Raw genomic sequence first — 18,157 nt, 5'->3', positions numbered from 1 at the left:
GTCGTTGTGCCCTTTAGACTTCTAAGATCAAGCAGCTCCTCCGTGATGCAAAAATTATCATCAACTCCCCGCAAAAAAATTAACAGCTGTGCGGTGTCTGTGGCATCTGTGCTCTCATCACATGCTATCGAGTAAAAATCAAAAGCGCAAGCTTTATCTGACATTTGATGTTTTAAGTCAGCAGACAAGTCTTCTATTCGCCGCACAACTGTGTTTCTGGACATGCTCACGCTGCTGAATTCCTGCAGTTTTTCCGGGCACATTATTCCTGCAACTTTAGTGAGGCACTGTTTTATGAAGTCTCCATCTGAGAAAGGTTTCCCGTGTTGTGCAATGAGTTGAGCTATCTCGTAGCTAGCCACTGTGGCATTTTCTTGTGCCTTATTAGCACGAAAAAAATACTGTTGCTGAGCTAACAGGCTGGCTGCCATTTGCTTAACTTTATGTTCTCGTTCGGCACCAGTGTAGAATGCATACGTCTGATGTTTGGTTTCATAGTGTCTTCGTAAATTATACTCTTTCATCACTGCCACAGTCTCAGTACAAATCAAGCAGACACACTTCCCTTTCACTTCTATAAAAAAGTATTCATTTGCCCACCGTGTCTGAAATCTTCTGCATTCACACGCTACCTTACGTTTCTTCATAGACGCCATTTTTTGTCTGCCCTGACATTTTTCTTCACTTATCTTGTTTTGTTGAGAAACTGCCTTGTTCAAGATAGTAGCTCCACCTAGTGTTAAAAAAGTGCAGTGCAGTCAAGCAGAAATTTGATGCTTGGGCCATATTGTATTATACTTATTTTAATTTGCTGCGGGCCAATTAAAAATGGACGGCGGGCCGCAGTTGGCCCGCGGGCCGTAGTTTGGACACCCCTGAGTTAATTGTACCAGCAGCCTGTCAACAGAGTCTCTGCTCCACTTTGGTGTGTGAAATTCTAGCATTTGTTTTCTGTGTTAAAATAGCACTCCTGAGCAGGTAAATATATACCATACCATACCATCTTTATTTATAAAGCACTTTAAAACAACCACAGCTGACACAAAGTGCTGTACATTAAAACACAAATAAATAACAATTTAATAACTCTTTCAGGTTAAAAAAAAAAAAAAAAAAAAAAAAAAAAAACAGTTTAAAACTAGATCCCGCTGGAGTTAAAAGCCAAGGAAAAAAGATGGGTTTTAAGACGAACTTTAAAAGTGGACAGTGAAGGGGCCGCTCTAACCTGCAAAGGCAAGTCATTCCATAACTTAGGACCAACAACAGAGAAAGCCCTGTCCCCTCTGAGCTTCCTTCTTGATCTTGGTACCTCCAAGAGCAGCTGGTCTGCTGACCTGAGAGACCGGCAAGGTATGTAGGGGTGAAGAAGCTCAGAGAGGTAAGGCGGGGCAAGATTGTGCAAAGATTTAAAAACAAACATAAGAATCTTAAAATGAATCCTAAAATGTACAGGCAACCAGTGAAGTGAGGCCAGGACAGAGGTCATGTGCTCTCTCTTTTGAGTTCCCATCAAAAGTCGTGCAGCAGCATTTTGAACCAGCTGCAGACGTGAGAGTAGCGACTGACTGACTCCAAAATAAAGTGAATTACAGTAATCCAGTCGAGATAAAATAAAAGCATGGATCACTGTTTCAAAATGCTGCCTAGATAGAAATGCTTTTACTGATACCAATTGCTTCAAATGATAAAAACTGGACTTAACCACAGCTCTGATTTGGCTGTCCAATTTAAAATCACTGTCCACCTTAAAACCAAGATCAGTAATAATGGGTTTAAAATATACCTCCAAGGGTCCCAGGTCAACAGAGGAGGACTCACAGGAGCCACTGGGTCCAAACACCATTACCTCTGTTTTCTTTTCATTAAAATTTAAAAAGTTCAAGGCCAACCAAGCTTTAATATCACCTAGACATGCCAGGAGATGTTTTATGGAATGGATATCCTTCTTCTTCAAGGGCAAATAAATTTGACAATCGTCAGCATAACAATGAAATGAGATTCCATGTTTTCTGAGGATAGAACCCAGAGGCAGTAAATACAGTGAGAAAAGCCGTGGGCCCAGAATTGAGCCCTGCGGTACACCACATGGCAGAGAAGCAGCAGATGATTCAGCATCAAGAATGCTCACAGAAAAAGTTCTCTCTGCCAGGTAAGAACTGAACCATTTAAGAACAGTGCCACCAATGCCTACTAAGTGGTGTAAACGAGATATTAAAATGCTGTGATCTACTGTATCAAAGGCAGCAGTTAGGTCAAGTAAAACCAGAACAACATGGTTCCCAGAATCACATGCAAGAAGGATGTCGTTAAAAACCCTTAATAAAGCAGATTCTGTGCTATGAAGGGTTTTAAAACCTGACTGAAAAACCTCCAGGGTGCTATTCTCATCTAAAAACTGTTTCAGCTGACAGTACACAATTTTTTCTAAAACCTTAGAAAGAAAAGGCAGCTTGGAAATAGGCCGATAATTAGCCAGCACAGCAGGATCAAGACCAGGTTTCTTAAGCAGTGGCTGGACTACTGCATGTTTAAAAATAGCAGGGACCACACCTGAGGACAGACTGCTATTTATAATGGTAAGAACAGGCTGCCCTATACTAGATAAAATTTCTTTAAAAAATCGTGGAGGGACAGGATCATGGGGGGAACCTGATGGCTTAATATGGCCGACCACATCCTCTAAAAGTGAGAGAGTCACAGACTCAAACTGAGTGAAAACAGCAGAGCAAGGGACTGAAACAGAGGGGTCAGAACCAGGAGCTGTGATAAGAGCCCTGGTACTAGCAACCTTTTCAATAAAAAAACGCAGAAAATTATTGCACGTATCAGGAGAAGCTTCCAAACAGGCATTCTGGGGAGCATTAAGCACAGAGTTAATAGTGTTAAACAAAAGACGTGGGTTATGGCTGTTGGAGGAAATAATTTTTGCAAAGTATTCCCTTTTTGCCTCTTTAACCGTGCTCTGGTAGTGACGCCAGCAGTCTTTTAAAATTTGAAGAGTCACCTGCAGTTTATCTTTTTTCCACCTTCGTTCAGCTCGGCGACATTCCCTCCTCACAGCACGAGTTCTGTCATTAAACCACGGCTCAGGTTTAGTCTTTGGCTGCCTGGTTTTTAATGGAGCCACCGAGTCCAGGATGGTTTGACAGGAAGAGAAGAACCAAGAAATAAGCTCTTCTGTATCAGAGGAGAGAAAGTCAAACGAACCACAGAGGTGAAAAAAAGCAGTAGAAAACTGAGCGGCAGTGGACGGGTTAATAACCCGACAGCGCCGAACAGGAGCGCGGGTTTTAACTGCAGTACGTGTCAAACTAACAGTGAATAACACAGGCAGATGATCCGAGAATACAGAGTCACAGATTTCCAGGTTAGTCACAGGCAGACCGCAGGAAAGAACCAGGTCCAGTGTGTGTCCGTGCTCATGTGTAGGGCCGGGTACGGCCTGTACCAGGTTAAAAGAGTCAAGAAGGCTTAAAAAGTCCTTTACCAGTGGCTTATCAGGACAACACACATGTATAATAAAATCTCCAACAATAAGAACATATTCATAATTAGGTATAATCCCTGCTAGAAAATCAGAGAAGTCATTTATGAAGTTTTTGTTGTATTTGGGGGGCCGGTAAACCACAGCGCAGAAAACCGGGTTAATGTGCCTCATCTCAAACGAGGTAAACTCAAAGCTGGAGAATGACGACTGTAGAAAGCACTGCTTACATTTGTAGTCCTGTTTGTGAACAGTCGCTGTGCCTCCGCCTCTCCCTGAAGCCCGCGGTGAGTTAAAATAACAACAATCCTCTGGTAAAAGCTCAGACAGAGCACTGGACTCGCCAACACTCAGCCACGTCTCAGTCACAAACAGAAGATCCAGGTTACGGGAACTAAAAAAGTCCCGAAGAATAAAAGTTTTATTCGCCAGCGACCTGGCATTTACCAGGCCAATCCTGACAGGAACTGGAGCATGGGCTCCAACAAGTCGGGAAACCCGGCACAGCGGTCTCAGGTTTCGGAGACATTGTCGGCGCATGTTGAGCCGGAGAGGGCATGGGCGGCGGGGCCGAAGGGCTTCAAAGCCGACAATGGGCACCAAACAGGCATCAACGGGATCCAGGAAACGCCGAGGCACACGAGATCCTAGAAACGATCCATGCACCGATCGGGTAGAAGCAGAAGAGTGCGTCAGGTAAAATTTCAGCTTCACCAGCCGGCCGCTTCTTCTTCCGCGACGACGATGACGTCTCCGCCGGGAAGGCAGCGCAGGAACCCGCCACAGATGACTCGGAATCTCCGACAGAAACGGGGGCAAGGATTGCTGTCCACCAACACCAAATATCACCATGTCCTGGACCGAAGGTTGGAGGTCCAGTAGTGTTCGGCGATCATACACCAGCAGAGACTCAGTTCCATAAATGACATAGGTTAAAAACAATATAAACACAAACAAACATGAGAATGACAGACGAGCAGCCACACACACCGGCGCCATCTTACGTATCATATATATATATATATATATATATATATACACACACCAAATAAAGTTGATGTTTTTAAAATTATTGTACATTTGCACAATATTTGTGTGTTTATACACCACGTTGTATTTAATCATTAGTTATTATTCATCTCTGGGATCCTTCCACAGTGTGTCTTTTGTCCCATTTCCCTCTGCTGCCTTCTTTCCCCCTCACCCCCAGCCGGTCTCAGTGGATGGCTGCCCCTCCCTGAGCCTGGTTCTATGGGACGTTTCTTCCTGTTTGAAGGTATTTTTTCCTTCCCACTGTCACCCAGTGCTTGCTCACAGGGGGTTGTTTTGATTGTTGGGGTTTTCTCTCTATTATCGTAGGGTCTTTATCTTACAATATAAAGTGCTTTGAGGTGACTGCTGTGATTTGGTGTTATGTAAATAAAATTGAATCGAATATTTGATATTGAACAGTGGATCCATACAATAACACTTACTGTGATTGATTTCCTTTTGACAATAGCTTCTCCCAAAGCACAACCTTATTGCTACTGCTAGATTAAACTTTACACTTTAAGCACACTTAAGCACTAAGTTCTCTACACTTGCTGCTCAGGGGAGTTTCTTTAAAAGTCTTGACTCGTTATATTTGACATCCTAAAGGAGATGAGGCATGCTATCCCCCTTAGCTGTTAGTCCCAATAGATACAGTGTAAACTGCGTTTCTATTATAAAGCAGAAAAGTGTGTTTATGTAAGTTTGCTTGGGAAAATTGGTGTTATTTAGATTTGTATTATTCTGTAGCTGAAATGCTCTGTGCTGAGTCCTCTGTGATGGGAATTAACTATTCATTATGGTGCTGACCTGTCAACACTCATGAGAATGTGCTATTTAAATTCAAATGCACAGCTCTTTGCTCCCACGTTAATGCTGAAAACAAATCGCTGTTGGTGTACATCAGTTACACGCACACTAGTATATGTCCCAAGTTATAAGCTGCAAGGCACTTTGTTTCAATTTATAACATCAAGAAAAGTGGAGAAATACTTCTGTATTTTAAGTGGTTTTTCAGCTTTTTTCAGGTTTTGTAAATGAAATCCACAACTTTTTGGGATCTTTGGCAAATCTACGTACAAGTTTTGGTCTGTCAGGGCACAATTTTCACAGAATTTTGCCTGTTTTAGATCGCATTCAGCAAAGAAGTTTGAATTTTGCTCTTTCCAGGTCTGAGCTGAAAGGAAATCATCTTGCACTTTTTTGGGTAACAAACTTAAATAGGTTGTTTGAATTCACGACCGTCTAGCCTGCGGTGCTGTTCTGTTTCAAACTATAATTCATGGAATTGCAGCCTTGGAACATGATGACTGCCTTTCAATCAATCTGTTCTACATTTCCATTCATTTGCTTAGCTTTCAAGCTGCCAAATTAGTCACTCCTTGTCCCTGCTGGTAACATTTTGATCTTCAAAAACAGCACCTTGAGCATAATTATGTCTCTGTTACACAAAAAGAAGAGGGGACAGAGAGAGAGTTTGTCCGGAACTTGCCCAGGAGTAATATCTGTAACATGGTTATAATGAAAGGGTACACGCTATACTCCAACATCAAAAGCTATTGTCTAATTTTGGCCAGCAGGATGTGACAAATCCATAATTAAAATAGCAAGCTAAGTGATAAAACAAAGCCACTTGCTGGGAGACAGCAGATCTAGCTAGATACAGATCTGTCATTAGGCTAAAGAATTGTCCTTTGCCTTTCCTGCCTTTATCTCCCTAATGCGGCTACATTTCCCCAGGATTGGCCTTTTTCAGTGAAAAAAAACAAAACAAAACAAAGCTCATCTCAACAAAAGTCCTCATCAGTCACAGCTCACCTGTTTTCAACCGGAGGCCACCAGTTCAACCGGAATATTAACCAACTGCACGACGCTGCAGCGTGTTTCTAAATTGGCGTGAGAATGACAGCTGTATTTTCCAGCCCGTTTCCATCTACACATGTACAGGTTGCTGGTTCAACTAGAGGGCAACTACAGTGTAATGATGTTTATGTTCATTTTTCATATTCCCTCCTGCGGCAAAGGGACTGACTGCAGCACTGATCTCAGGTGCAACGGCCTAAACAGCCAAGATACTGCGCACTCTATTTGGTGTGACTGTAACTATTTAACCATTGGTGCCAATATTTATATTCCTTTGCCAGGTTTGACTTGTAGATCAAACACTCATGAATAATACATTTGGTAAGGGCACACTGGAATCAGTGGTGTAAGCTCTGCAGCAGGCGGTTTCTCTTCAATGCAGCTGTTTTAACAGGAGCCAGAATGGCACACAGCAGCCGCAGCAGCAGCTAAACACTGCCCCCCCCCCCCTCCCCCCATTGTTATCGCTGGAGCTGATTTCAAAATGCACACAGCACGACAGCAAGGGACACCATAAATTACCCAGAGGTAGCAGAAGCAGGCTCGGACTGACCAGTACATTAGTGAACTCTTGATGGGCACAGGTAAGGAGAAGTATGGGAGTGTTAAATTTATGTATGTGTTAGGTAGTGTCTTCGTTGCTAGACTGACCAATGGAGGTGTGTGTGTGTGTGTGTGTGTGTGTGTGAGAGAGAGAGACAGACAGAGACACCCAGGCAGCGAGCTATTCTCCTGAATAAGAAGCTTTCAAGTAAATGAATGAATACATTATGGATTAGTGGCCGAGCACCAGAAAGCAGCCGTGCTGTATCTGAGCTGAGTGCAGCTCTTGTGTTGGCACGTGAAGCTGCAAAACAATGAGTCTGACCAAGGCCAGCTGGACAATGGGGACCCCCGAGGCCTATGGGGGCACCCAAGGGGCCCCTGACTCAGGATGCTTATCAATCATCAATTATGCAGGAGAAGGAGGAAAGTAAGGTGACATATTGGCAAATACCTTGTACATACAAGCCACACTAAGAGAGTATACTGAGATCCATCCACCACAGATTCATTTTCACTCACATACACCTACACACACACACACACACTAACTGCAGATATACACATATGCACAGAGACATTTCCCCTCCCTGTGTCCTCGGGGTAAAGAATGCATTCATATTCAGTGAATGATCGGCAGAGGCAGAAACTGTTCGGATCCATTTTGTTTTTGTAGCCAATGGCAGAAAGCAGTGGCCATTATGACCTTGTGATGAATTCAGGGTTCATTTCCTACGTTTTATTTATTTATTTTTTTTTAAACGCATGCACACAGAATTAAATTAAAAATAATAATGAAGAACAGAACTAAGGGTACTGCATACAGTACTGAGATGAAGAACATTCGATAAAGACTGAGTCAAAGCCGTCATGTCTGACTTTCAGTTCGAGGTGCACGGTGATTGAGAGAAAGTTTCATTTGTGCCCATTGTCATTTATTCATTAGCTCCCAATCAGATCTCCTGTGCAAGGCGTGAGATGTTATAAATCAGTCACTGGCTGGACATTAACAATTCATGCAATTCATAATACATAAGACCGGTCATTTATTTATCACCTCTAAATGGGATTTCCTTCCTTCTCATTGGCTGCAAGTCAGAAGTCAACTTCTGTTAGCCTGTCCAGCAGCCATTTTGAGCTAAAATGTAAACGACGCAGATCTGAGCCGAACAGACCTGCAGCAGTATATGTAAACTACATGATCCTCCATTCAGTGCCTGCTTCCTGACTGAATGTGGTTGGTTTGACTGGTATAATCTGAAATGGAAGCAGCAGCAGGCGCTGGGCTGGGGCTGGCTGCTGGCACAGTAGCTTTCTGCTGATTCTCTTGAGCAGTCAGTATAATTGTGAGTAATTAGGCCTTAAAGTGGTGTTGTCTTCCTCCAACCTGGAACATGACTCCCGAGGGAAAGCATGTGATATTTTTGCAGGGATATCTGTACGGTAGTCACGGGTACACAGAAGACGGCTTTTTGCTAAACAGGTCCTATATAAAAAGCCTGGCACCACGCCACCTGATGCAAACACCATATGATCAAACTGACTCTCTAGATGAATCTAAATTATACCTTTGCCCCGAGGGCCTCAGCTATTCTCATTGAAAAGATAAACAGCTAATTATAATGGAGGTGCAACAGTCAGAATGAGCCTCATAAAGATGTGGTGTTTGATATCTGGCTCTCTGACCAGATGTTGCACTTTTCTTTATGCTAGATAACACGCTGTGGCACTTTCTGCTTCATACACACCCTACAGCTTTAGTTTAATTAGCCCAATCCTAGAAAAATGCTGCCATTAATGTATAATAATGGTCACCAGCAGTAATGATTGCTAACAGAAACCCTTCGGAATAAGCCACAAGACTATCCCAGCAGACATTGGGTATGAGATGTAATTTCCATCACAGGGTGAGTGGCCATCAGGTGCAAACACAGAGAGACAGACACCATTCATGCTCATATTCACACCCACTGCCAATTTAAAATTGCCAGTTAACCTAATATGCATGTCTTTGGACTGTGGGAGGAAGCCAGAGTACCAGCAGAGCACACAGGCACAGGGAGAACATGCAGACTCTACAAGGGAAGGCCACAGGTGGCCAGCAGCTTCAAACCAGAACCTTCTTCCTCTAAGGCGACAGCTCTTACTGTACCTTTCCACTACCGTGCTGTACGGTTGTATAGTTGGAACAAGTATAAACATGTGCCGCATTAATCACCATATTGGTGATCCTGTCAGCCCTTGTTTATGACCTGTCAGCACTAGTTTTGCAAGAACCTAAGCTGAACTGTGAGACTACACAGCTGTGTATGATGCACATGTGTTTTAGACCCCACCTGGCTGCCTGGTTTAACTCATCCTTGGATGCAAAGCAGCTTTCTGGTCTTGTGAGATTATCCAGAAATCCGACATTCCTCTTTTCAATCAAACCTGCTGCTTCTAAATGAAGTCTGGAGTCAGGCTGAATGTCTTTAGGCACTGTTTCCAAGGTTTTATGATAATTGGCCAATGCTTCATGTAAAATATCCTCAGTATACTGTGATACTGGTCATGTCTATTCCTCAACATGAGTGCAGTCATTTATACTCCATGTAAAAAGAACGATAATTTTACAGAAGGCTGAGCAGAATCTTTATCCAGACACGAGACCGGCACTTTAAACTGCTGTCAGACAAACAGGAAGGACTTACGGGTGGCTGGCTTGTTGCAGTTGTGTCCATGTCTAAAGTACTGAGGATTCTCCACCACAGGAATACGCGTCATCCCTATGACAACCGCATCAGGACCAGCATCCAGAGTACAAGGGGTAATAATCCCGTGGTTGACATGATGGAGAGGGCTAGCAGAGTCTTCCTCACCGCTGATTACAGCTACTGGTCCTGGAAGGAGACAGAAGAAGAATAATTTACTTCAAAAAAATAATAATAATTATTATTTATTTATTTTTTTTACAATTTACTTGGTGAGATACAAATACAATTTTCTAGAAAAAGAAATTCTGGGTGTAAACTGGGTTGGTACTATATTCTTAGAGATGAGAATGAAGTATGCAGTATTCTTCTATGTCTTAAACATCTAAGTGATCTTTAACTAGAGTCACAGTCATCAAATTAGATTCACCAAGTGACGTGTGAGTGACTACCTTCAAGGTAGGAGGTTTGGTTTCACTTTGCAGGCACAGGCCAGTGAAAATAAGAGCCAGCTACAATAAATATGACTTCATGTTTCTATTGGCATATACCCACAATAACTAGATATAAACCTATTAAAATTGTTTCCTCCAACTAATTCAGAATAATTAAAGAGAATGAAAAATGCTATTTATGTTATGTTATAGAAAAATGGTTCATATGCGCAGTTATTAAAAAATGACTAACGCTAGATTAGAAGCAATTTTGACATTTAGGCAGCTGGAAATCGGTAAAAAAAGTTTATTTTGAGTTGAGGGCTTAAATGAAAAAAAAATCTCATATAACAAGAAAGAGAAACCCAATTTATTCCCCAATAAACTCTGTTTACCTGGTTCATCTGGTGCAGTTTACAGGTTTTTACTTCCTGAGCTTTAAGCTCTTAGTTTTATTTAATTTTTAAGGTATGTCAAAATCCAATATTGAATGTGTAAGGTGTTTACTCTTACATATTCATTATTCGAAAACTGTCAATTCAATCATTAATTCACTAACATCTGTCCACAGATGTTACATTTACAGCATTTTCTTTTCACAGAGTTCACGTTTTCTAACCAGCATTTTATTCATCCATCCGAAGCTCAACAGAAATGCTTCCTACACATCTCAGCACCTCGCAGCTTTCAGAATAAAACACTGACGACATTTATCTCCCAACAAGAAAACCATCTCCCTCGGTGACAGGCAACAGGTACATGCCTGCAAAGATAACCTACACATGTCAGATCTTCAGCAATCCACCCCACACATGTCCTTTCTTGCAATGTATTTGGGAATTTTTTTTTTCCTGCCTAGCCCATCTCAGCGATCTTGTTTAGATGTGCTCAGAAAACTTTCCACTTCCATGAGGGGGGAAAAGTTTCCTTATAGAATTGAGAGATGGAAAGCAAATTTGAAGAAATGTGACCCTGAAATTGTGTCGTATATGTGCTCAGACAACTGGACTTCTTTCACCTCTCGTGTAGACGGATTATTTAAGGGCAGCTGCCATCTACTCAACACCTTAAGAAACCCCTGAAATGGGTTATGTGTAATTGCAGTCATTTTGTGCTATGCATTCAAATGTGTTTAGCAATTATTATAACAGTACTACATAAAAAAACAAACAAACAACATAACTGCAGTGCGATTGCTGGCTGCATTATGTTCAGAGGCAGCTTTTCTTTTGAATGAATGAAGCACCACCCGAACTGCACCGAGATCTACAAAAGGAAACTCGGGTGGATGGAGGAATCAAAAAGGGCTGCGAGTGGCTGAACATAATCATCAAATAATGCTGCGGGGAAAAACGCTGTTTGCGCTACAAGAGTGTGTTGTATCACATCACCGGATTTGCTGGAAAATAAAAACAAGTTTGGCAGTAACATATGCAACTTTTCAAATCTGTTAATTGTGAATGTTTCCCTGCAGATGCAATTAGGTTTTGCTTGAAAACGGAATTGCAGTTGCAGTTTAGTTGCATGGGAAAGAAAGCTGAAAAAATGTCAAAGCAATGAAAAGTGATGCACAACCCAGCCCTCATTGACTTCTGTCATACTGACTCTGAAGATTTTTGATAAATGGAGACAGAAAATGTATTAAAAAAAAAAAAGAAAGGAATTGCTATCAGCACAGGTAGCACCGGAGCAGTGAGGTCGTCTGAATTCTGAATTTATGTTGTCATACAACACACTCCTGTCAATACCCAGCATAATTTCCTTTCTTTAATCAAAATTCATAGAAAGACTCTGACATGATTTACTGTAAGCCAATGTGATGCAGTTTGCTCTTCTATCACTGCTGTGCCAAAAGCAACGCAGAGCTCTGACAACTGCAATCTTCAGAGGGGAATGAGGAGAGGAAGAGGGAGGGCACGAAGGAAACAGAGAGTGGAAATAAAGTCAACAGCAGCTGATTCAGAGGAGCAGTGACAGTGAATCTGTTTACCCTCCATGTTGAGTCTTTTGCTCACCTTGACAACACTGTAAATAGTAATCAAGACCCAGGCATATCAAATTATAGACCCTGAGTGGATGGGAGATGGGGTTGAGGTGGCATGTGATGAAGTGACACATGTGAGCAACAATTTATTCACAACATTTATTCTCATTGCCGGGATTTCATACCTGAGTGCCTGCTTTATTAGAGAGATGTGCACAGCAGAGCACAGGTCTTCACCAGCAACTACCTACCCAACCACTGGGAACAGGTGGCACACTAAATCTCTGCTGATGCCTCTGACCCTCTGTTACACAGCGCAGGCACAAAGATATATGTGCAATATACCGCTTCAAACATCACTACACTCGAAATAAAATCATTACCTAGAAAATCTTTATGATTCATGTTTAAATCTTTAAAAAAAATGAAAGAAGATGCCTCAAAAGCATCCCTGGATTATGTTCTGCTTTTTAGTACAATATGAAATGGAATGAAAACCCATCTGATCAGACTCTGGTGCCAGATCAATGATGCCTCAGGGAAAGCCTGGCCTCAGTCCAAACTGCAGCGCTCCAAACTACACAGAAACCTCCCCTCCCCTGATTTTTTTGGTAGATGAAGGTTTTCTGAGGAGTGAGGGGGAAATTGGACTTCTTGACTTGAGAACACCCTAAAAATTGCATTTATGTTACCTGAGTGATGAAAAGGCCCGACGGCATCCGAGAGGGGTTTTATCATCTGAGACGTTGCCTGCGCACAGAATGGAATTCAGCACTGGACATTTTCCCCCGAAACGTCTATCTGAGAGCAAGGTTCCTCTCTATTAAACCAACTTTGATTTATTCAGGAGAACTGGAAAATGAAATGAGCCAACTTTCTGCTATTTTTCCATTCTTTTTCATGTCTCATCTTCTCTGCAGTATCTCATTGGCTCTGAAGGTCAGGTTTCCAGCCCCTGTTCCTCATGTTAATACAGTCATTTGTCTGTGTGTATCTCAACCCTGAAATTAGTCGGATACTTGTATCAATTTAAAGATGTAGAATACAGGTAAGATGAGAAAATAAATGACTACTCTGTTTCAGTTAGTGTGGTAAGTATGATGCAGCAGTATGAGCTTTCCCTCTCTCTCACTGAATGTTACAATTCAGTGCCTGCAGCGTTAGTGTCGTGACTAGAGCAGCTAGAGCTTAAAAGATGAGGATCCTGCTTCCCTGGTCCTGTTATGGTTGTTCTTCCATAATTGGACAGGCTGTTGACTAATCACAGTAAAACTAATGGCAGTGGAGCAGTGGGTAGGCGCTTGCCTTGCAGCCGGAGGGTTGCCGGTTCGAGCCCCTGTCCCTGCGCTGCGTTGTGTCCTGGGGCGCCGGTCTCTGGCTGCATGACTGCAGATACTCGTCTCTGGATGAGTGATCTGGAACGATCATTTCGTTGTGTGCACAATGACAATGAGTTGAATCTAATCTAATATCACAGGCGGTCTAAAAGGTGGATGTAGCTACCATGATGTCATCCGTTCGTTGGTTTCTGAAGCCTCGAGATGACTGTTTTCGTAACCAACATATTGGCTTAAAAAATAAAACTCAGCATTATTGCCATCGGGTGGCCTTCAGATTTAATGCAGGATAAAGGCACTTCCACATTGGCTTCTTGTTATCGACCCTGTGTCCATGTTTTATACTGTCTATGATAAAGATTAGCAGTGTTAGCAGATTTTTGTTATGGTCAGTTTGCCCTACAATCACCATGTCTCCCTACACACTTCTGTTAGCGTATTATGTATACTGCATACTCGTACAGTATGACACTCACAGGGCAGTATTGTGTTGAATCAAAAATGGGAAGCTGTGAACTTTTCCAATATAATGTCTGCATCATTTCACTATAAATGAGCTGCTGGATTTGTTGAGCCTTGTTGTCCACACATAACACTAAATTTGTCCACAGGGAGGATGATAACTTAATCCAGTCAACCAATGCCACATGTCTGATAAAAATCTGCCACTAGCCAACCCGCTACCTTAGAGATAGGGTGAGGACTGCAGTCATTTGGGAGGGACTCAGAGTACAGCCGCTACTCCACCACATCGAAAGGAGCCAGTTGAGGTGGTTCGGGCATCCTCCTGGGCGCCTCTTAGGTTACATGTTCCAGGCATGTCCTACCAGGAGGAGGACCCGGGGCGAACCCAGGACACACTGGAGAGATTATATCTCTCGGCCGGCCTGGGAACACCTCAGTGGCGGAGCGAACACAGCATCCGCTGCTCATCCGCAACAAAAACCATCGCAGATGGTCACAGAAGGGCTACAAAAAGGGCCACAGCCAAGGTATTGCCACAATTTTTCTGAAGTCTGAATTATCCACCACCTTCAGCCTGACTGCAGATGACTGTGGACCTGTGTTACGGAGCTATCACGTGCAAACTCAGCAAGTGCTCATATAAGATTTTTACAATCTCTAAAGATATTTGATGAATTAAAAATTGTCTATATATCCGTCAAAAATTTTTTTCTTCATATGCACAAAAACAGATTTCCCTATAATTTATGTGTATTTATTTATTTACTAAGATAACATGACATTACATGATATAACACGGTAACATGGATTACTCATTTATTTTCTGCCCGACTCTGCTTGGATCAGCTGGTTGTCGTGCTTGTGACATCCAAGCGTGCGTTATCAACAGGAAAGTTCTTTAAGTTTTCATTTATCCGCTGTTATAAATGCAGATACCAATATGACAGGAAATAGGGAGTAAACTGCTTCCTGTGTGGTTGGGGCTCAAACATGGAAGTGATGATGTTGACAGATTAGAAGCCTTTAATCATGGTAGATGCTAAAACTACGTCTACTCTCCACATCATGATTCTCATGACCAGCACGACCACAGCTGGGAGCAAGTGGAAATATGTAGCCTGGCTTTATCCAAAGGTAACAAAATCCCCACACCAACACCTTGAAACATAATTACCATAAAGTATTTTGCTTGTGTAATCTTTCAAAAAAAAGCATAGCATAATAAAATGTGCAGATGGGATGTGTTACCAAGCTAGCTTGTTCCCTGTGCTTTATGCTGAGTAACTTCATATTTACTGTAACAACCTGACAGCATTGTATTTATCCACCTCTCAGCAAAAATTAAAATATGCAGATTAATCAAAATGTGAAACATTTAAGAATGTACACACACTAAAAAATTGAACTACATTCATTTTTCATTGGTTCATATTTATACACATTCTAGTTCTCCTCTTCCTGATGCTACTATACATATTTTTTTTAGTGAGGACACTTTCAAAACTCATGCAGCTGTTTTTTAAAGTTTTTTTTCTCCTCCAATCAGCTCAGAGAACATGCCTCTGTCTCCTCTGTCTCTTCATGTATTCCCAGACTGACTCTATGATGATGAGATCAGGACTCTGCAGGGAACGCGCCATCTGTTGCAGGACTTTTTGCTCTTCTTGACTCTGAAGGCAGCTCTTTATGACTGATGAGACACCCTCCAAAAGGCCTGATGCTAAAAAGTTTTCACGATGGAGGAGAATCTAAGGCTTGCAAATGACTCCGTGGCTGCGCAGCCTCTGACGCGCAAGGCGGCAAGAATGCAGCTGATCATCAAAGGACGTGGCACTGGTGGCGAAAAAAATAATAATAATTTAACATGTTCAGAGTAACAGATATCAGTTTGTCATGGGACTCCTTTTGGAAAAGTCTTAGATCACTGTGGCATGCCGGGGTTTGAAGATTAGTTAAATCTCATTGCTCACATCCTTCGAGCTTTTGCCAGCCAATATGTTTCTCCAGCCAACATCCTTCCCCTTTTTCTGAAATGTGTCCCCACAGAAGACATGTCACTCGGGTCTACATTACTCAGTGTTCCTTCACAGTAACATCCCACAATCCCGGCTTTTGGCAGTGCAGCAGATGTTTTATGTTCATGTACGGGTTGCAGGTACATTAACTAATTCAGCCAAATCAATTGATCAAGTGTGACATTTGCATCATCTGTTTCTCAGAGTTTAGAAGTCAATCTAATTTACTCTACAGGAGCAGAGACAGCACAGCCGGCTCCTCCTGGGTTTTAAAATGGACTTGTAAATTAAGGTTTTGTCCAAGTGCCGGGCGTCAGTGATGAATTAAAAGCACACGAGCACCTTTGAACTTACCACTGTTCAAACACAAGCCGCCTTTCATCTCCAGGCTTTGTCATCTTGTAAGCGTAATCACACTGAACCCAAACCTTTTTAACATGACTAAAAAAAGATCTCTGATATTGCACCTTATGAAACCTCACAAACTCACATCCGCACATTTAGCAAGCTGCAGATTAAACACAAGTGGGAACAGTTTGATTATTGCATATATGCAATCACCACGTACGGGAAACGAAAGCTATAAAGACATCTTGAAAAAGCCTCCTACTGGCAAAGAATGTAACAGCTGTTGCTTTTGGTAGCGTTTGTTTGTCTGTTATCAGGATAGCTCTGAAAATTATGAACTGCTGGAGTTGTTGGGGGTGATACAAAGAACGGTGATTAAATTTTGGTGTTGATCTGGATCATGATCCGGATCGGATCCATAAATTTTTAAAAGGATTCTTTACCATTGTGAGATTGGGACAATATTCACATATTTGTATCTAACCTCATGGGGATTTGAACCAAAATTGATCAAACTTTGTGGAAATATTCCTTAGTGGCCGAAGAAAATCTGATTTCATTTTCAAGGTCAAAGTCACCATTTTTGAAAATTAAAAAAAATGTTCATTGTCCATTGTCTTTTTCTATTTAAAATTCAAATACGCACAATAGTGCAAAGGGAACTACAAATCCTACACACACACACACACACACACACACACACAAAAAAAAAAATCACATACACAAATACAATTCATATCTCTGCAAATGTTTTTTTTTTCCATTTAGTTTTTTTAGAGGATGCTATTAGGATACATAAACTGCACCATTATCTGTTTACGTGGATCTCATTTTTAAAAAAAAATAAAAATATGAAATCCTATTTTACTGTTTTTAAAAGACAATAAAATGAATTTCTGTTCTTTGTGATTTAATAATTTATGGTGTATGACAACCCTTCATAATCAAATTTCATGCCAGATAAATAGCAGTGATCACATAAAAGTTGAGGAAATGTCCATAAATCTGCACATAAATCTGTACATTTAACTATGAATTATTATCAATCTCTGGCTCTTCCACAGCATGTCTTTTGTCCTGTCTCTCCCCCCTCAGCAGATGACCCCCCCCCTCCCTGAGCCTGGTTCTGCTGGAGGTTTCTTCCTGTTAAAAGGGAGTTTTTCCTTCCCACTGTCACCAAGTGCTGCTCATAGGGGGCCGTTTTGACTGTTGGGTTTTCTGTGTAATCATTGTAGGTCTTTACCTTACAGTATAAAGCACCTTGAGGTGACTGTTTGTTATGATTTGGTGCTATATAAATAAAACTGAATTGAACTGAATAGTTAATAATCAGCAAACAATTTGATGCTGAATGACCGTCAGCTGGCGGTCTTTTGTTGACGGCTGATTATAGTTGAAAAATAGTTCCAAAATAAAAGTTGAGCCAACATCGTGAACGTTACCTCGATTCAAGGCACTTCTTGAATATCACTTGATAGACTTTTTAACAAGAAAAAGTTTGTGTTCAAGGATTGTTTTCTTCATCTCTCTATGTATTAGAATAAAGCAAAAATAAATAAAACATTCTCTGTAGAAAATGTCATTGGTGACTATAACTCATGATGCTACTTTTTTTTAATCCTGCTGAGCTAACTGACTTCAGTGACTCAGCCCAGTGCCAGCATCATCATATGGTGCTGACACTGGGAACAGAGTCTGTGTTAAATTTATGAGATGAACTTTCATGTAAACATAAAGGGACTAAAAGTGTTCTCAGAAGAAAACAACAACAACAAAAACACACAGGCTCCAGTGATGCTAGTCTGTGCTCATGGAGAAGACACTGTGTGGTCGTTTGTTCACAACCATTTAAATAAATAACAGCATAGACAGATGCATTTTATTCCTCACTGGAACTGTGCGTCAGATCAGCATCGGTCCATCTGTAGTTCAGTTTTTGCAGTCGGACCAGCTTTGGCCAGT

The 18,157-nt window shown here is 41.6% G+C and overlaps 1 protein-coding gene across 1 annotated transcript in view; it reads right to left on the bottom strand.

The window, feature by feature from the left end:
• The window catches only part of ntrk3b (neurotrophic tyrosine kinase, receptor, type 3b), a 230,823-nt gene that overhangs the window by 39,946 nt on the left and 172,720 nt on the right, over positions 1-18,157 (bottom strand). The window contains exon 12 of the mRNA XM_030726087.1: positions 9,613-9,801. Within this exon, the coding sequence (XP_030581947.1) occupies positions 9,613-9,801 (189 nt within the window). The remainder of the gene's footprint in view (positions 1-9,612; positions 9,802-18,157) is intronic.

This window comes from Archocentrus centrarchus, chromosome 3 (genome assembly GCF_007364275.1).
Source record: "Archocentrus centrarchus isolate MPI-CPG fArcCen1 chromosome 3, fArcCen1, whole genome shotgun sequence".
Lineage (NCBI taxonomy): Eukaryota > Metazoa > Chordata > Actinopteri > Cichliformes > Cichlidae > Archocentrus > Archocentrus centrarchus.
Note: the sequence above shows the minus strand (reverse complement) of the source record. Positions and strands in the feature narration are given on the sequence as shown.